Below are 19,754 nucleotides of genomic sequence, written 5' to 3' on the forward strand. Positions count from 1 at the left end.
CTGTGCCACCCAACCCCTGCGAAGCTAGAACAGCCAGGTTATAAACTAGGTTATACCAGCCTATGTTATAAACGTGGGTCCCTGAAATGTTTTATTTGAGGGGGGAAAAAATGCTCCAATGCTTGAAAGAAAAGTTTGAAAATTATTATTCTTAGTAGAAAAGTGCTGGCTTCCATTTGGTGGAACTGTGGATAAGTCACTATACCTCTGGACCTCAGGTTTCTTCTTTGTAAAATGGTAGTTGGCTTAGTCAGTCCTTCCCAACCTTTCACGTGTCATGGAACACATTAAAAAAACGGCTATGTCACTTGAGGATAAAGTGAAGAGGGAGGTGGAAGCCTGGAGACTCCACCCAGCTGCTCCCAGCCACCCAGGTACTAGTCTGTAACTTGGAGTTGGCTTGCCCACAGAGATGCCTCAGACCTCAACATCTCCAGGGGTCCTTGCAGCTTTGACCCCAAGACCCCCCCCTCCTGTGATCATCTTAGAGGTGAGTGCTGAGACAAGAAGTGGGGACCCAGGTGGCATAGGGCAGCATCAGGTTTATTGGTTTCCAGCTCCAGGCGGCAGCAATGGCCAGGACACCAGGCTGGGGTAGGGGTGGAACCAGAGCCAAGGACGCTTCTGGACCTTGTCTGGTCCTAGAAAGGGGTGCAGCAAGGGGCCCTCCTCCCCCAGCGGCCCCACCCCCCAGGCTCATGCTGGGGTGAATGTGCATGTCCTGATGGTGATCTAAAAACTAATCTTGGAAAAATAACTCTTGTGAAAATGCCACTCTGGGGCCAGTGCAGGGGCCAGAATGGAGAGTATGTGGCACAGTGACTGCCAGCTTGGGGTTCATTCCTGGGGATCTCTGGGTGAGTGCATGAGCCGAGCCCCTCCTCCCGAGGTCCCGAGCGGGGCTTCAGGACATCACGTAGACCTCCAGCAGGCTGGAGACAGCATGCATGCGGTAGAAGATGCCAAAAGGCAGGCAGATGTTGACGATGGCTGCCCAGAGGGAGTAGCCGTAGAAATCCACCTCCACAGTATTGCTGAAGTGAGGGCGGGCCCCGAAGGCGGGCATGATCCACAGCTGTGGGGAGAGAGGAGGGTCAGGACCTGGCCCGGACGGGGGGCTGCAGGTCATTCTGTGGGCGGGGGACAGGATGGGGGTCCTGGTCCTCTGGTTTGTGGCTATCAAGGGCTGGGTGCTGCCGAGCGGGAGCTACAGCCCCTTAGGCAGAGCCTGGCACTCACAAGGAAACTCAGTAAATGTGCCCAACTGAGCTTGCCCACCCCCAGGCTGAGGCTCCACCCTCAGGATGGCCCACTTGTGGGATGGAGAGAGAGAAGAGGTTTCAGTAGGTGATGGGAGCATTTGGAATCAATGGTTAACCAGCAGCTCTCCCCTGGAGAGATGCCTGTGGGCGAGGATGGTAGAAGCAGACAGGCCCAGGGCAGGGGGGGTCAGGATCCTGCCAGAAGGCTCCCCCACCCCAGCTCTCTATGAGCTCCACTCTCCAGTTCCACCCTCCGCTCCCCACCCCCTTCCCAGGTGTGGGAGGAGGTTGAAGCTGGAATCCTGCTTCATCTCTGGCTATGAACCCAGGTGGTTCAGGCGTGGGGCATGAGGCAAAGAAAAAAGGCTTCTGGGCTAGGCTGGACCCTCCCCCACTGCCAAACCGATCACATCCTTAGGCACATCACAGCCCAAATCGGACCCTGCTTCTGTCCTATAAAATGAAGGAGTTGGAGATGACACTCTAAGAGCTGATCCAGACTCAGATACCTGGAGCAAAAATGTCTTCCCAAGTGACTCTCAACCTGTAGGCTCCGCCTCCCTCGGGAGAAAGTGAGGGAGTGGCCAGGGCTGGAGGAGGTTTCGATCCTTATTGTTCTACTGTTACGTCAGAGATTGGTGACTGCTCTTTTTTTTTTTTTTAATAGGTTATCTGTGCTTAAGCGACTCTTTGCGACCCCCATGGACTGTAGCCTGCTAGGCTCCTCTGTCCATGGGATTTCCCAGGCAACATACTGGAGTGGGTTGCCATTTCCTGCTCCAGGGGATCTTCCCAATCCAGGGATCGAACCTCCTGCATCTCCTGCATTGGTAGGCGGATTCCTCACCACTGCACCACCTGGAAAGCCCAAGGTTACCAGTAGAAGGGGCAATATTCAAACTGGGGACTTTGCCAAGAATGCACCTCAGTTTTTCATGTAGACCCCATTGGAATGCAACCCCTCTGGAGATGTGTTCTATATTGGGGGTATACCCATTTTCCTATCTATTTAAGGCTGTTTTCTATATTAGAGGTATTTTTCTGTTAGAGGTTACAGCTAAAAGGACTAACTTTATATTGAGCAACACTTCATTGAGGTGTGTGCTCGGCGTGGGATGTATTCACAGGGGAACATGTTTCTCTGTTAGAGATTTCCCTCCCAGGGGTTCCTTCTATGCTGGAGCCTTTCTCTATTGGGTTGGAGCGACACAGTAGGAGTGTTTTGCCGTGAGAATGCACCTTCAGGAAGAGTGTCATACAGGATGCATATTTGTACCAGCCGATATGCAGAGGGGCTTTCTTTTGGCTCAGATCGTAAACAATCTGCCTGCGGTGCAGGAGACCGGTGTTTGATCCCTGGGTTGGGAAGATCCCCTGGAGGAAGGCATGGCAGCCCACTCCAGTCTTCCTTTGCTTTCCTGGTGGCTCAGGCGGTAAAGACTCCGCTTGAAGTGTGGGAGACCTGGGTTCGATCCCTGGGTTAAGAAGCCCCCCTGGAGGAAGGGATGGCAACCGACTCTAGTATTCTTGCCTGGAGAATCCCATAGAAAGCCTGGCGATTCCCAGGAGTTGGACAGACTAACTGACTAACACTTTCTCTTTCTCTTAGAAAGGGGCTTTGTTGGCACCTCCTTGGAGGTCCAGTGGTTAAGACTCTACCCTCCAAGGAAGGGGGTGTGGATTTGATCCCTGGCTGGGGAATGATGATCCCACATGCTGAACCAGTGTAACCCTCCCCCCAAAAAAATTAAATAAATAAAATAAAAAAATAAGAACGGGGCTCTGTGGACTCGCTGGGAAGGGGGCGGCTGCTGTGGGTGCTCCTCTCCTGGCCAGCCCGCCTCTGCACTCTGCTGACAGACCACTCACAAGTACACTGGTCCCTGCCACTTCCTGTCACTGCTCTGATTATTCTAAGAAGCAGGCCGGTCACAGGTTCCCAGGAGCAGTCACACCTCCCATCTTGGAGTGAGGCCCCCCCATCCCAGCTCCCTCTCACCTCCTCCCAGCTCCAATGTCAGCATCCCCTGGAACCCCTCCGGCTCCGTCCGTAGCCTTGAGGCCAGGATGCTGGCATCTCATTCTCTCTGTTTGCCCTGAGATGCTGTCTGCCCTGGGGCTGCTCCCAACCCTCCCTGAACCTGCTCCTTTTCTCGAGAGGCATAGGATGCTTCCAAGGGGGATGGGGGCAAGACAGAGAAGGCCAGGTGAAGAAACCATAAAAAGAGCATCTTTCCTTGGCTTTCTCCTCCCCGGAGCCCACCCCCTTCCCTGCCCGGCTACTCACGATGATGTTGCAGAGTAGGAGAAACAGGGAAATGTCCTTCAAGCACCGGCGTCTCCAGTGGCTCCTGGGGGCCACGATGACACTCGAAGCCTCCTGAGGTCCTGCTGGGCTGGGGCCAACCAACCTGGGGGTGGGCGGGCAGGCGGGCAAGGTGTGGAGGGCATCCAGGTTGGCAAAGGTCAGGCCATGGCAGGGCTCCTTGGGGGCTGTGTTGTGAGGCTCAGCCCCAGGGGGGCCCCGGTGGAGGCTCTCGATGATGAAGACGTTCTGGAAGGTGTGCTGAGCAATCATGAGCAGAGCGTGGGCTAGGTTGAGCGCCGCCAGCAGGTCCCTGGGGGTGCCTGCCACCACAGCCACGATGGAGTAGTAGGAGATGGCGTACTGGCCCAGGGCGGCGCCCATCAGCAGGGCTACGTCCAGGGTGCGCGTGGGGTTCTTGTGCTGGTCCATGGCCCGGCGGTCGAAGCGGTAGATGACCGAGCCACTCAGGCTGACCAGGGTCATGAGCCCCAGGCAGACGATGTTGAAGCTATAGTAGATGACCAGCGCCTGCTGGGTACGGCCCCGCTCCCCGCTCACTTGCACCTCGTAGATGATGAACACGGCCAGCCCCACCACGAAGAGCATCAGGCCCAGGACCGGGCCGGCAAAGAAGGTCTCCCGGAAGAGGCTGAGGGGGGAAGGGGCGTGGCTGTGGCCGTGCGTGGAGGAGGCGAGCAGCCTGCCCACATTCTTCCACATGACGTACAGCATGGTGGAGGCAAAGAGGCTGTACTCGATGTTGAAGGGGTACAGGTAGAAGTAGCCCTGCTGGAAGATCTGGCAGACCGCCGTGTCGCAGGAGCACTCTCCCCCGACCGCGCTGCTCGCACGCTCCACTGTGGAGAGATGGATGGCATGGAGCGGCACTGCCCTCCCGCCTTTCTGGAGGCACCCCCTCTGAAGGGCTTCACCCCTGGACCGTGACCTTTGGAAGGGCAGGCTTGTTAGCTGCCACCACCGTACCCCAAATGCCTACGCAGGGCCTGGCATGTTCATTCATGCCACAAGTATTTACTGAGCACCTACTATGTGCCAGAGACCATGGGGGCACGTCCCTGAACAATATTCAGGGCTCAATTAAGAAAAAAAAAATCTGGGGGACTTCCCTGATGCTCTAGCAGTGAAGAAGCCGCCTTCCAATGCAGGTCCAATCCCTTGTCACGGAGCTAAGCTCTCACCTGCCTCGAGGGAACTAAGCCCAAAGGCCACAGCTAGAGACCCCGTGTGCTCTGGAGTCCCTGCACTGCCATATGAGAGGCCCAGAGCTGCAGCTAGCGAAAGTCTGTGTGCCAGAACAGACCCAGCGCAGGCAAAATAAAAGTAAATAAACACATAAGTAAATAAAGTAAAAAAAAAATCTGAACTGCAGAAGTGCCTGCTTCATCCCATCCCATTCCTGCAGAAATGCACTCCCAAACCTTCCCCACCAGTCATGACCCGCTCAAGACAGGCACGGCTCTGGTCCTAATAGAAGGTGGCCCCCTTGGCAACCCCTAAAATCCAAGATTCCTCGCCTCTCTCTCCAGCATCTGCCTCAGCCAGAAAGCACCTGCTGTGCCCAGGTCTTGACCAGGACCTTCCGTCACTTTGGTTTGTACCGTACCTACAGAAATCTCGTCCTACATCCAGAGTGTGCTCTGCTGTGTAGGGTACCTCGGGCCTTGGTGGACATCTCTTTTGATCCCCAGAACTATCTCAGCTGGTTTTGCAGAAAAAGGAACCAAGGCTCACTGAGGGCAAGGCTCACCAAGGCTTGTGATGGCGAGTTGATACAAATGCTGTGACTCTCACCCCCGAGGCAGGTACCTCACCGGGCGCCTCTCTGTACCCCCGCAGTCCCAGCATTTTAGGTCCTCCACCTCCCTGGGCTGGTTTTAACCATCCTCAGGAGCCCTCTGTATGTGGAAGGCGGCCCTTTCTCCGTCCTGCTGGCCTGGGATCTCCTGGATCCACGCTTTCCATTCCTGGACCCTGACAGGTTGGATGTGTGTGTGTCTTCAGGTGAGGTCCAAGTAGATTTGGTCATCTAGTGTGATCCCGGCAGTGGGGAGCCCTAAAGAAGTCCAGAAAACCAGGCCTGGGGGACTGTGGGCCTGTTCTTCACCATAGCATACTGTGTGTTCAGTCGCATCCGACTCTTTGCAACCTCATTAACTGTAGCCCCTCAATCTCCTCTGTCCAGGGGATTCTCCAGGCAAGAATATTGGAGTGGGTGGCCATTTCTGTCTCCAGGCGGTCTTTCTGATGATTCAAAGCAAAGATGGGTCTTAATGCTAGTTCTCCATTGTCCAGCTCTGCGACCTTGGGCAAGTTACTTAACCTCTCTGTGCCTTAGTTTCTGCATCTGTAAAATGGGAATACTAATAGTACCCATCTCATAGGGAGGTTGCAAGGGTTAAGTAAGATGGTGTTAAAGACTCTAAGCACAGCACCTGATGTGTAGAGCTCCGTGAATTGTCACCATCGTTTTCATGGTTATTATTTCTACCTTCTCCTCCTTGTCAGACACTCTGTTCTGATCCTACACTGCCACCATTGAGCCACCCTGCTTCCCTTCTGCTCTATCCAGCTTGCTCAACCTCGCCCCTTGTTTCTGGAGCCCGAATCCCTTCTCTGGTGGAATGGAGACCCTGACAGTGGGATCAAGGCTGTACTATCCAGGATGAAAATATGTCCCCTTCAGCCTGGATGGTAGGGATGGGAGGGGAGTCTGGAGGAGAACGGATACGTGTGTATGTATGGCTGAGTCCCTCTGCTGTCCACCTGAAACTCACAGCATAGTCTGTGAATTGGCTATGTGTGTGCGTGCTCCGTTGCATCACTCATGTCAGACCCCATGGACTGTAGCCCACCAGGTTCCTCTGTCCATGGGACTTCCCTGGCAAGAGCACTGGAGTGGGTTGCCATGCCCTCCTCCACAGGATCTTCCCAACCTGGGGCTCGAACTCAAGTCTCCTGCATCTTCTGCATTGGCAGGCAGATTCTTTACCCACTGGGCCCCCTGGGAAGCCCCGATTGGTTATAGCCCAATACAAAGTAAAAGGTTTTTAAAAGAAGGAAAAAAGATCGCCCATTACCCTTCCTCCTGGGTCACCCACATCTAAACTTCTTCAGAGGCATAGCCTGGAGCAGGAGGGGGCCTCTGGCCTCCCCCTGTGCCTCCATGCACTCTACAGGTCCACAGAGCACCCAGCCCAAGGCCTGGCCACCATGGGGCCAGGGTTACTCTGGAGTGGGCACTCACGGTCCAGAGCGAGGCGGGTGTGGCTGGTGTTGCTGTGAGAACTGCTGTGGGAGTGAGCCTGGTGCAAGGATTCATCCACCACGGCCGCCATCCAGATGGCCAGGTTGGTGGTGAGGGTGAACATGAGACCACACCTGTTCGGGGAGGGAGAGCAGAGGTCAGTGAGAGTCTGTGGCTTGTGCTGGGTCCCCAGCAAGGTGGAGAGCTGGGGGGCTATACTGGGAGATGGTGCTGAGGAGCAAGAAAGCAGGCAAGCCCCCGTGTGAGCAGAGAAGATGAGTTTGGAAGGAACACAGCCTGGCTGAGATGCCTTCCAAGAGAGAACTGGGGGTGTCCAGGGGCCACTCTGCTCCCTCCTCTAAGGGAGAGGACGTTTGTACATGACACACACCATCCTGCCAAGTACCCCCCGCCCCCACAGCACACGGTGGTGGAAGCCGGGCTTACAAAGTGCAGAGGCCTCGACTGAAGCCCCATCTGGGGGCAGAAAGAGGACCCTCGCCCCAGGTTGGGAAGCGCCCATCTCATGCCAGGTGAGCTGAACACCTGGGCACGGGCATTGGGCCACGGGCGTGCATCAGGCACTCACCGAGTCAGGTCCAGGTGGGTGTGAACACAGTCTTTAGCGGAGACCCAGAGAAAGTAAGTCTGTGTTGAGAGAGAGTGGTGGTGTCAGCTACTCCGCAGATGGGCTCGCGGTGGGAGCCCCGGACCCACGCCGGCCCTAAGTTCGGAACTCTCCGACTACGCAATCACGTTTATTTCAGCTTTACAATGTGAGATGCAGGTTTTCTCTCTTTCTATTCTGTGCAACAATTAGTACCAAATACTTCTCCGATTTTTAAAACTTTGCAAAATGTCACCAGTAAATTCTCTGTGTTTGTTTTCTGTTCCTTCGCAGGTGAAGGGAGTGGAATTTTGAGCCCAGTTATTTATTCCTGAGTGCAGGGTCAGCCTCTGGTTAGGTCTTGTCCAAGGTAAAAAGAATCTTGGGGGCTTCTCCACTCTTTTAGGCAGCATCCCCCCCCATCCTCATCCTTTGTTGCCCTGCAGGTCCTCCCCCTCACCTGGATGCCCACAAATCCTTGCTCTGGTGTTTATCAATGTTGTTTAGTCGCCAAGTCATGTCCAACTGTGACCCCACAGACTGTAGCCTGGCAGGATCCTCTGTCCATGGGATTTCCCAAGCAAGAATACTGGAGTGAGTTGCCATTTCCTTCTCCAGGGTTACTGATGTTGGGGTAACTTTATTTCCCATTTTGCCTGAGTATTCTTTAAAGTCATAAAATGTAAAATTAAAACTATATAAATGCCAAGGTCATAAGTGAATTAAATTGTAGAAACCTGGGCAGCATGGATGATGTTTCAAGAGAGGGAACCATACATGTGGTCATTCTGGGCTGAGGTCTGTTCTCAAACCAGTCCTGTCTCAGCTCAGGCAGATCTTTCCAGGGCTTATTTATGCAACAAATAAAAACTTGAACTTGTTTGAAAAATCCCATGTACAACGATACCATATTTTCTGAACAAATTCAGAACATATGGGACATGGCTGAGGCCAAACTGGCCATGCCCACAGCAGGACCCTGAGCTGAGACTGATGCCCTCTATGGGCCCCCAAGGAGGGCAGGGCAGGCTCTAGGAGACAAAGCAGCTGCCACAAGTGACACCTCCTAGGTGTTAACTACTGGCACTGCTTAAGTTGAAATGAAATCGCAGGGCGCCAAAGCAGGCACTCACATTTGGATATTACTTCATTACCAGGTGCTTCCAGATTTATGGACTCGTGATCTTCACTACAATCCCATCCCCGCCTTAATTAATTGCTCAGCGTAGAAGAGGAGTGGGGCTCAGACCTCCCGACCCCAGGCATTGGCTCCTTGCCACCACACTCAGGGACACTCCTCCCACCCACCTGGACAATGACGAACACAGCCTGGGTGAGAGGGTACAGGATCTTGATGGCTGACTGGCACTCAAGGAAACTGGAATAGTAGCCGGTCTTGAAGACATCCATGACGAGAGTGCAGATCCCAAACAGCACCAGCCCACCTGGGAGTGAGCGGTGGGGGTGGATCAGAGAGGCAGGAGAGAGGGGTTATAGATCTGAGGACCGATGGCTAAGTAATGGGATGACGGGGTGGATCCATGAGTGAATGGGGTAGGTGAGAGGATGGATGGATGGATGGATAGCTAGGTGGACAGGTGGATGTTGAATGGGTGGGTGGAAGGATGAGTATACGATTGAGTGAGTGGATGGATGGATGTCCCATTGAGCCCCCATCCCTGTGGCTGCACAGATAGATAAGGGAAAGGGCCCTAGATAGACTCTTTCAACCGCAAAAGTCATCTGTTCTGGGCTCTCCATCAAAGTCTCTCCCATGCTCATCCTATTTCAATTTTTAGACATGGCAAGGAAGTTCCTTTCCAGCCCTCTCCGCATCCCTTTTCCAGGACTGTTTCCCTCTTCTCCCCCAATCGCAGCCCACCTCGCCCTCAGGCACATCTAGTCCTGGGCAGTGCTGGGGTGGGGGGTGGGGGCGGTGCGGGGAGGCACACTTCTCCACAGTCAACCTCCATGGGCCCCGAGCGCTTCCTTCGAGAGCTCCTCAGCCTCCCGCTCCCAGCCTGCGCCGCCCCCCCCCCCCCCCCGCCCCCGCCCCCGCCTCCCCCGGCACCTCGGAGCCAGATGGGGCCTGCGTGCGCGTCCCGGTAGGGGACGCCGCCGGGGCAGCGCGCCGTGCCCAGGAGGTAGAAGAGGATCCAGAGCAGAGCCAGCAGCAGCATGGTGGTGAGGAGCGCGAACACGTCCGTGTCGTACACCGCCACCTTGTTGAAGGCGCCGCCGCTGATGAGCGTGCAGGCGAGCAGCAGCACGTTCACCGCCAGCAGCACCGACAGCAGGCGGCCGCCCTTCTTCCAGACCTCGCGGGGGGCCGGCCGCGGGGCCGGCGGGCTCTCCTCGGGGTCCGAGGGCAGCTCGGTGGACATGGCAGGGGCGACTGGAGGAGGTTGGAGGGGTCACTGTGGTGGGGAGCAGACAGGACCCAGGTCAGCCTCGAGGGCCCTCCCTGCTGCATCTTATCTCTATAGTTGGGGACCGGGGTGGCGGGGGGAGTTCTTGGCCCGCGCAGAGGGTGGGGGCTGCGGGTGGTGAAGGATGCGCGCGCGGAAGCGGAAGAGAGAAGCCGACCGTGCCGGTCTCGCGCTCGACGGGGAGGGAAGGAGAGGCGGCTGCGGCCCCGTCGGACCCCGTCTAAGGTCCCCCACTCCCGAGATCCGTCGGCCGGCTGGCCCCCAGGGGCACCCACCTGACTGGGCCGGGAGCCGGCGCTGAGCTGGGGGTCAGGGGGCGGCGAGCGCGTCCTGTCTCTGATGCCGGACTGGACGGGCGCTTTATACCGGGGAGGGCAGAGTGATTTACAGCCGCGGGAGCTCAGCTCCATAAACCTCTCAGTCTCACTCACATGATCCATCTTTTTTCCGGGCTGAATTTAGGGAAGAGCGTGCGGGAGCCAGATAAGGTGAGATTTATATTTACCCGTTAAGAGGCGCCCCCTCCCCCGCCGCCCTGTCACCTGGGCGCAGCCCGGCTCGGGCGCGGCCCCGCAGTGCGGCACCCAGAGGACACCCCGCCCCGGGCGCCCACCGCGCCCTGGAGCCCCGCGATCCCAACACCCAGAGCCCAGAGAGCCGACGCTCAACAGACGCCCTAAGGGCCCGTAGGCACCCCGACGCGCCCCCAGCCCCGGCGGCCCTTACCTTTGTGCTCCTCTGTTGCCGCCCCAAGATCGGGACCCTAACGCCCCTTTCCCGGCACCCTCACCAGGACCCCTAGTCGGGTCTTCCTCTAGCCTTTCCCGCATCCCTGCTCCAGGGGATGTTGCGAGGGCGCACTTGGGTATCAAGTCCCTGGCTAGTCTTCCAGCGCCCTCTACTGGACAGCGGGGGCAGGGGGCGGCCTGGACAGCTGAGTGCGGATCGCTGACCGTCTGGGAGTCGGTCCTCATAACCTTCTTGGACCCTCTGTCCAGGGCGAGGCGGTGGGGGGCGCAGGACAGCCCTCAGACATCCCTCCCCAGTCCTTGGCCTGTTCCCTCGACGGGTAGCGACATCGGGAGCCGCCGCGCCTGGGCTCTAGTGAGGACAGACCTCGAGCTGCCCCCAGACTGGGCCTCCTGGGGCGGGACGCTGGGGTGGGCCCTCCGGCAGAGGGGCCGGCCCTGTGGACTCAGGGGCAGGGTCGCCGCCGAGCGCTCGGCAGCAGGGAGTTTAGGACCCAGGGGCAGCGCGGGGCGGCCCTCCGGGCGGCGGGCGATCCTCCCCGCACCCTCCCCGCCGGGTGCGCGGCTCAGGTGTCGGAGTAGCGGCGGCTCTGGCGCTCCCCGTCCTCGGTCTGCGGCGGCGGGGGCTGGCGGCCCCGGCCCCTGCCCGGCCCCCTCCCCCAGCCCCATGCCGCAGCTCTAACCCCGCCGCCCTCCCCCGCGGGGGGCACGTCCCCTTGTCCCCGGCCCGCCCCGTCCAAGTCAGGAGCCATGAACGACCAGTACCACCGGGCGGCCCGGGACGGCTACCTGGAACTCCTCAAGGAGGCCACCAGGAAGGAGCTGAATGCCCCCGACGAGGATGGCATGACCCCCACCCTCTGGGCCGCCTACCACGGCAACCTGGAGTCCCTGCGCCTCATTGTGAGCCGAGGGTGAGTGCCGGCCAGGCCCCGTGGGGGAGGGCAAGAGCCTCAGGGCCCATCTGGAGCCCCTGAGACCACCGCTGCCCAACCCTATGGCATCTTCCCCCCACCTCCTCTGAGTCACCTCCTCCCCTAGGACAAGGCCCGAAGGTGGGACCTGGGAGACGGGCAGTCGTGGGATGTGGAGACAAGCTGAGACCTGTGACATTTGTGACCTGGATGTGGGACTTTGCAGGTTGGGGGTGGGGTCCATGACTGTGGCTGGGGCTTCAGAGTGAGGAGAAAGGGGGAGGGGGGCGCCTGGGTGGGTGGCACCAGGAAGCCAGAGCAAGGGCAGGAGAAGCCTGGGGAGAAGGGGCAGAAACCTCAGAAGTGGGGCTGCAGAAGGAGCCGCTACTCACTGCCCACACCCACCCCCACCCCCAGCGGGGGCCCAAGGGGTCCTTCCCACCAGCGCCCACAGCCCCCACACACTTGTTCTCACATAGCTTGCTCCCTGCTCACTCCCGGGATTTATGGGTACTGCCCGCAGGACCAAATGTCACTCGGTTCTGCCACCCCATTAACCAGCTCCCTCTGTCCCCCTCCCCCACACAGGCTCCCTCACCCTCCCTTTGGAGTTGTCTGGGGGGATGATTGGGCATTGCATCCAAGTGTCAGGGCCAGGGAAGGGGTTTGGAAGTAGCAGTTGAGGAATGTGGTGCCCAGGGCCACTGACGTGGGCTCCCTGGGGCTGCCTGACCCTGTGAACTACTTGCCAGCCCCAGCGGTTTAACAAAGAGAAGCCAGGTTGACCCAGACACCAGGGCGGCCTGGACGGGGCAAAGGGAGGCCAGAGATGCCCCCGGAGGGTTAACATGAGAACATCTCAGGGCCTGGGAAATCATGGTGCAGGCAAAGGGGCCCAGCTGATGCCAGGCCCTGGCCTGCGGTTGGAGCATGGGGTGATTGGGGAGCCCGCCTTTGCCCTCCCTCCACGGCTGCTCCCCGAGCCCAGCAGCAGGTGACAGCAGCCCCCAAGACTAGGAGCTGAGCCATGTTCCAAGAGGCCAAGACTGGCCCCTGTCCACGCCAAGAGGGTACACAGTGATCCTGCTTGCCCCTCGGAGAAGTTCATGGGAAGAGGGGATAAGGGGGCCCCCTGAGTGCACCAACCCCCCAGCTCCTTCGGAGGGCAAGGGCTGGTGCTTGATGGGGTGCGGGCCTGTTGCCCAGCAACTCATTCCCACATGCAGGACTTGAAGACCAGCAGTGGAAATGAGGAGTGGGGTGCAGGGTGGGAGGAGGAGCGGTCACACAATGAAGCTATTCTTCCTCCAGCCCTGGCAGGGTGGCCTCCTCATTAACTTGGGGCAGAGGGCCTGAGCTAGGCCCTTGAGGGAGGAGGGAGCTTGGAGGAGCCAGCGGACATGTCCCCGGAGGGAAAACAGCCTGGCATGGAGGGGCTGCGTGGGTCCCTGGGACAGGCCCAAGCCAGCCTGCCTCCCAGGGCTCGTGAAGATGCAGCGGCCCCAGGACTGGACAGCAGCTGGGCCCAGGTGGCAGGCTGCCGGCCCCCTCCCCTCCCGTCCTGGCTGCCCCCACGCTCCCCTTCTGGCCCAGGCCAAGACCCAACACCTGCTCTCACACGCGGGCTTGCCAGGGCTGGCCCTGCTCCCTGCAGACGTGGCGGGTCCTGGGGACACACAGGCACGCGCTCACACACTCCCGGGGGCTCAGGCCCAGCACACGCCACTAGTACACCACCCTTGTACTGGCAGCCGCATTCACCACGCCTGCCCGAGAGACCCGGACTCGGCCCTGGCCCACCACCTCTCTGGGCCAGCTCCCCGCCGGGTACCATGAATAATTCACTCCTTTCTCTCTGGGCATCAAATATTTATCCCCTGAGATTCCCAGCCCGCGGTTCTCTTGGGGGAAGGCCCGGCCCTGGCCCCGCCTTCTCTGTCGCCCCACCCTCTGCGAGCCTGGGCTCACTCTGGGTGCCTGCGGTGGCTCCAGGCTGCGGGTCCGGGTGTCCTGGAGTCGGAGGAGCGATTTCAGGCCGTCGAGTCCCCTCTGGGGTGCCTCTGGGGGGGAGCTCAACCAGGCCGGCCGCCTCCCCCGCCTGCAGCCGCCGCCTGCCGACTGTCGGCCTGAGCTTGCGAGGGCTCCTCACTCCTCCCCGCGTTTCGTCCCCGCAGGGGTGACCCGGACAAGTGCGACATCTGGGGCAACACGCCCCTGCACTTGGCGGCCTCCAATGGCCACCTGCACTGCCTCTCCTTCCTGGTGTCCTTCGGGGCCAACATCTGGTGCCTGGACAACGACTACCACACGCCGCTGGACATGGCCGCCATGAAGGGCCACATGGAATGCGTGCGCTATCTGGACTCCATCGCGGCCAAACAGAGCGGCCTCAGCCCCAAGCTGGTGGGCAAGCTGAAGGACAAGGCCTTCCGCGAGGCGGAGCGGCGCATCCGCGAGTGCGCCAAGCTGCAGCGCAAGCACCACGAGCGCATGGAGCGGCGCTACCGGCGCGAGCTGGCCGAGCGCGCCGACTCGCTCAGCTTCTCCAGCCTCACGTCCAGCACCCTGAGCGGCCGGCTGCAGCATCTGGCTCTCGCCGGCCACCTGCCCTACTCGCAGGCCACCCTGCATGGCACCGCCAAGGCGGGCCAGACCAAGATCCAGCGGAAGCTGGGGCGCCGCAAGCAGGGCGGCGAGGGCACCTTCAAGATCTCCGAGGACGGCCGCAAGAGCGTGCGCTCGCTCTCGGGCCTGCAGCTGGGCAGCGACGTGATGTTCGTGCGCCAGGGCACCTACGCCAACCCCAAGGAGTGGGGCCGCGCCCCGCTCCGGGACATGTTCCTCTCCGACGAGGACAGCGTCTCCCGTGCCACGCTGGCGGCCGAGCCTGCGCACTCGGAGGTCAGCACCGACTCCGGCCACGACTCCTTGTTTACCCGCCCGGGCCTGGGCACCATGGTGTTCCGCAGAAACTACCTGAGCAGCGGGCTGCACGGCCTGGGCCGCGAGGACGCGGCGCTGGACGGCGCGGGCCCGCCGCGGGGGCGGCTGCAGAGTTCCCCCAGCCTCGACGACGACAGCCTGGGCAGTGCCAACAGCCTGCAGGACCGCAGCTGTGGGGAGGAGCTGCCCTGGGACGAGCTGGACTTGGGCCTGGACGAGGACCTGGAGCCCGAGACCAGCCCGCTGGAGACGTTCCTGGCCTCCCTGCACATGGAGGACTTCACCTCCCTCCTGCGGCAGGAGAAGATAGACCTGGAGGCGCTCATGCTCTGCTCGGACCTCGACCTCCGCAGCATCAGCGTGCCCCTGGGGCCCCGCAAGAAGATCCTGGGTGCCGTGCGGAGGCGGAGGCAGGCGCTGGAGCGCCCGCCGGCCTTGGAGGACACCGAGCTGTGAGTGCGCTGCGCCTCCGCGGGGATGGGAAGATAGGGCTTGTGTGTAACGCCCTGGGGTGGGCGTGGATCTGCCTTTTGGGGAGGGAGTGGGGGTGATAATAACTAGGTCGTCATCAACTGCAAGAGGCCCCAGTTACTTAGCAGGGCTTCCCTGGTGTTTCAGATGGTAAAGGATCTGCCTGCAATGCAGGAGACCTGGGTTCAATCCCTGGGTGGGGAGGATGCCCTGGAGAAGGGCATGGCTACCCACTCCAGTATTCTTGCCTGGAGAATTCCATGGACAGAGGAACCTGGCAGACTATAGTCCCTGGGGTCGCAAAGAGTCCCACGCGACTGAGCAACTAACACTTCCACTTGAAGAGGTTGAGTCGCTGAGTCATGTCCAGCTCTTGCGACCCCATGGACTGTAACCCATCAGGCTCCTCTGTCCTTGGGATTTCCCAGGCATGAATACTGGAATGGATTGCCATTGCCTTCTTCAGAGGATCTTCCCTACCTAAGGATCAAACCCTGGTCTCCTGCATTGCAGGCAGATTCTTTATCAACTGAGCCATCAGGGAAACCACTTATTTATCCCCGATTCTGACAAAGAAGCTGCCAATTTACATTGCTAATGTCAAATGCACCTCAATTTTGAAGATGTCAAGATGCAGGGAAATGGGTGTCTTCCTATGGATGCCACACAGTGGTAATCACAGCCAGGCTGTTTTGAGCCCTGCCATCTCCTGGGTACTGGAGATGCCCTTGTGCAAGTTCTCTCAGTTAATCCTCTCACGTGAAGGGGCTATATCATCCCCATTTGACAGGTGAGCAAGTGGAGGTTCAGAGGGTTAGAGTAGCTCGCCTGAGGTCCTGTTGCTGCTGAGTGCAGAGCTAGGCTTGATCCCTGTGGCTCTAGGGGCTAGGGACAAGGTGACTCCCATGGGATAGATGGTGTGCAGTCAGTCATCTCTCCAGATGCCCAAACCCTCAAGGCAGATATTTTACCTGCTGGTCCCTGAACCCTGGAACCAGGAACAGGAGCAAATGCTTCCAGCCCCTGCTGGGGGAGCTGCTGCCAACAGCAGCCTTGAGGGTGGAGTTGTCACCTTCAAAAAGCCACCATGGGAGCCAAGGGCCGCTGTCTCACTGGCAGTGTCGTTGGCCTGCCCCTGGGCTGACTCGCCATCGTGACATCCCACAAGCCCAGCAAACACTGCCGCCCCCTTTCCATCTCTCTGGCTTTACGTTGCACAGCTGGGCAGGGGTGGGTGGGGAAGGGCATCTGGTTTAGAGTTTGGAGGATGGGAGGGCACCCTGCGGCCACTCTGCATCCCTGACCATTAGCCTGCCCAGGGAAGGCAAGTGGTCAGAATAGTTGGTCTTGGCTTAAAATAGTCTTCAAAGATTCTTAGCTCAAGTCTGCTTCTGTCTCTTTCTCCACAGGTAACAGGGGGCTCCTCTCCCCAGACCAAAATGAGTTGCAAGTTGCCACAGCCCACAGTGGGACCACGAGGTCCTCACCATTGCCAGCCCTGCAGCTTCCCGGCCCCTTTCCCTGGAGCAAGGACCATGCGGGTCATCTCTCTTGAATGCCTGTCCACACTCTGCAGTGGAGGGTATGGCCTGGAGGCACCTGGAAGGTCAAGAAAGTGACCCAGAATGTCAATTCTGAGGGGTCTCAGGGCCCCTAAGTCACGTCTATTTGAGTGGCTTTAAAGGACATGTGCATTCATGGAAGGCCAGCCCCAGTGCCAGGGCCGGGGGCGCTAAATGATGCGCCCGTTAGATGGAAGTGTGGGTAGGGGGATGGGGGCACCTGTCTTGGGGACCAGGTCTGTCCTCACCCCTCCTCCAAGGGTGCTGTTGTCCTGCTCAGTCTGGAAACTCACCTCCTACATTTTTGTGAAGGAAGGGTTTGGGCTGCCTCCCCTCCCCACATATACCCCAGGGAGGAGGTCCCAGCTAGACTCTTCAGCCAAATGCTTGAGCTTAGTCCCCGGCCTGTCACTGGGCATGGCTAGCCCCCCTCCTTCTTCTACTGGCCATGCTGGGGGTGGGTGGCTGGAGTGCCAGGCTGGGCTGGGGTAGGGTGACTGGTGCCCTTCCGGCATACCCCGGGGCGGGGTCTAGCCTGACTTGGCCCTCCCCACCCTGACCTCGTCCACTCCCTCTCTCCTCGGATGTGCAGCCTGGTTACCCAGCCTGTCACCCCCTGCCTAAGGCCCCCGAAGGTCAAGGCCGTAGATCCAAGGTGCTAGAGCAACTGGCTGCAGTATTATGGCCCAGTGGGCATGCTCTGGGCTGGGGAAAGGCATCTGCCAACTGGTTCAGAGTCCCCCAGGCCCAGGAGGGCAGAGACTGGCTGTAGCCAGGTGTCCAGCCGAGTGTGGGCAAGGCCTGTGAGGTGGACCCTGGGAGCCTGAGGATGTGGACAGTCTGAACTCTGATTGTCCCCAGACCCCCAGGGCTCTGTCAGGAGGTTGGTTGGTGGATGTCCCTCATGCTCTGGAAGCTGCTGGGTGCCTCTCTGGTTCTGCATGGGTAGCAGGTGAGGGAGAGCTTAGCTAGAGTCCCTGCCCCGTCATGCTGGTGAGGTCGGCGGAAAGGCCAGCCTCAGAGGGTCCTCAGACCAAGGTCCTGAGTGTGGGACAGTCACTAAAGCCCACACATGGGGGGCACATATACCCCCATGTGGATGCGTCCTTGCTCCTCTGCCGACAATGGTCCCCCCCGTCCCTGATCTTCAGCTTGGGAAGCGGCTCCTACGGGGGGGGGGCATTGCCACAGCCCCCAGCTGCTCCTTCCTGGGGCCCCTGGGCTGGGGCAGGGGAGAGAGAACCCCCACAGAACGCCACAGGCCTCCCTGCGGAGTGTCTATGTTTGAGGATGGCCTCCAGGCACACACGTGCTCCAAGGTGGGGGCATGATGGAGGTGGCCTCTGTTCCCACACTGAAGGCTTGGCTTCCCTGAGCCCGCCTCAGTCTTTCTGCCCGTCCTCTGGGCCTGGGGCCACTCCCACGTGCCGATGCAACTTTCCCGGAGCCCTGGGAGCTGCCCTTCCTCTCCGTTCCCTGTCCACGGATGGCTTCGGCCCCCTCCCCATCCTCCCAGTGATCCCCGATTCCCCCCACTGTACGAAGCGCCCCTCCTGCAGGCTCATTATAATTTTTGTAGAAAACATTCTGCATCCTTGTCATGTCTGTGTCGTGGTTTACTCATGTGGGGGGTGGGAGACAGGGGTGGGGGGTGAAGAGAGCAAGAGGGTGGAGGCGGGAGAGGGTCTTTTTGTGTGTACGAGGACTTGGTCCTCTTCCTTGGGGGGAGGGGGTCCTGGGATAGATGGTAGGGCAGCCCCCACGCATCTCTGCAGAGCCTCCCTCATCCCCAAGTCTTCACCTTGCTCTCTCTGGACCTAGGATTTAGAGCTGATGGAGAGAGGGGGGTCAGAAGAGCCCCCAGCAGCTGAGTGAGGAGGATCTCAAGACCCAGCCCCAGTGGGGTCTCCATTTCCTTCATCACCCCCAGGGAGCTCGTGGGGCAGTCCTGTTTAGCGATGCCCTTTCTCCCAGGGGAAGGCTTGCCTTGAAGCTGCAGGACAATGGGTTCTGTTTTCTCAGCCAAGTCTGGGAAAGGGCCCTGGAGTCATTTTGTTTCTTTTCCTAAGGTTGCTGGGCCCAGTGCTGCTGTCAAGGGCAGTTCAAGACAGCCTCGTCCCTCCAGGATCATCAGAAGGGTTTATAGGAGGACATCAGAGCCACAAGATTGCCCAGCGAGCATCTAGAGGTTCTAGGCCACCTCCTTCCACTTTACAGATGGGAAACCTGAGGCCTACCGAGGAGACCCAGGCCTCCTGATTGCTGCCAGGCGTTCCTCACCCCCATCACCCCCATCACCCCCATCACCCCCATCGCGCCCATCCCCATCCCCACCTCGGTTGCCAGGGGGACCAATAAAGATGCGAGATGCCGCCCTCAGGTGCTCCTCGGCGTTCCGCTACCTCGCGACCCCTACTGGCAGTCCTGGTCACTGCACCTACCTCACCGAAGATCCGCCTCCTGGCGCCGCCGGTCCAGGGACGGACATGGGGGTGAGGAAGCCAGAACAGACCCGAGCTTCGGCGTGGAGGCGAGACTAACCGGAAGCAGTGGGGGCTGGGGTCCCCACGGGTGGAAGCCTGGGGTGCAGCAGCTGGTGTGGCTCCAGGAGGTCTAAGGGGACTTTAAACACAGCGAAGGGGGCAGATTTATACAGTAGGGATTCACCCTTCTCTGCTCATTCCCCGTAAAATTTAGATCGAGGTTAGGGAAATTCTGAAATGCTAGACTAATCAATGAGTCTTAGCTTTGGGGGATTAGAATCTGGTGCCAGTATAGACACTTGCCCTGGAAAAATGCACATTGCACACGTTTACACTCACAACTTTCCTCCTGACTCCAGGCAGCTCCTGTAGCCAGTAAAAGCTCAGGGACCCGCGCTCCCCAAGCCTTAGGGTTTCCGTGGAGGCTCAGTGGTGAAAAAGCCACCTGCCGATGCAGGAGACATGGGTTCCATCCCTGGGTCAGGAAGATCCCACATGCCTCCGAGCAGCTAAGCCCATGTGCCACAACTACTGAGCCTGTGCTCTGAAGCCTGGGAACCACAGCTCTTGAGCCCACACACACTAAACCTCGTGCTCAGCAACTAGAGAAGCCACCGCAATGAGAAGCCCGTGCCCTGCAACGAAGCCTGGCCCCCGCTCACCACAACTAGAGAAAAGCCCTTGCAGCGACAAAGACCTGGTGCAGACAAAAATAAATACATAAATGAAATTAATTTTTAAATAAGAAGGCTTAGTGAGAC

The 19,754-nt window shown here is 59.1% G+C and overlaps 2 protein-coding genes across 3 annotated transcripts; one reads left to right on the forward strand and one right to left on the reverse strand.

Annotated features, from left to right (window-relative positions):
• Positions 1–552: 552 nt before the first annotated feature.
• On the reverse strand, positions 553–10,319 carry OTOP2 (otopetrin 2). The gene is made up of 7 exons (XM_020885850.2): positions 10,147–10,319; positions 9,514–9,859; positions 8,751–8,887; positions 7,425–7,483; positions 6,836–6,969; positions 3,550–4,427; positions 553–1,075 (listed from the first exon to the last, which is right to left on the reverse strand). The coding sequence occupies exons 2-7, from the start codon at positions 9,824–9,826 to the stop codon at positions 905–907; spliced, it is 1,692 nt and encodes a 563-aa protein (XP_020741509.1). The 5' UTR covers positions 9,827–9,859; positions 10,147–10,319; the 3' UTR covers positions 553–904.
• A 407-nt stretch (positions 10,320–10,726) lies between these two features.
• On the forward strand, positions 10,727–18,095 carry USH1G (USH1 protein network component sans). 2 transcript variants are annotated; one of them, XM_070479996.1, is made up of 3 exons: positions 10,728–11,534; positions 13,709–14,929; positions 16,358–18,095. In XM_070479996.1, the coding sequence occupies exons 1-3, from the start codon at positions 11,371–11,373 to the stop codon at positions 16,359–16,361; spliced, it is 1,389 nt and encodes a 462-aa protein (XP_070336097.1). In that variant the 5' UTR covers positions 10,728–11,370; the 3' UTR covers positions 16,362–18,095. The 2 variants fall into 2 exon arrangements, with proteins under 2 accessions (XP_020741510.2, XP_070336097.1); XM_020885851.2 differs by lacking the exon at positions 16,358–18,095 and having other exon boundaries at positions 10,727–11,534; positions 13,709–14,933.
• The last annotated feature ends 1,659 nt before the right edge of the window (positions 18,096–19,754 follow it).

This window comes from Odocoileus virginianus, chromosome 17, assembly GCF_023699985.2.
Source record: "Odocoileus virginianus isolate 20LAN1187 ecotype Illinois chromosome 17, Ovbor_1.2, whole genome shotgun sequence".
NCBI classification, from domain to species: Eukaryota; Metazoa; Chordata; class Mammalia; order Artiodactyla; family Cervidae; genus Odocoileus; species Odocoileus virginianus.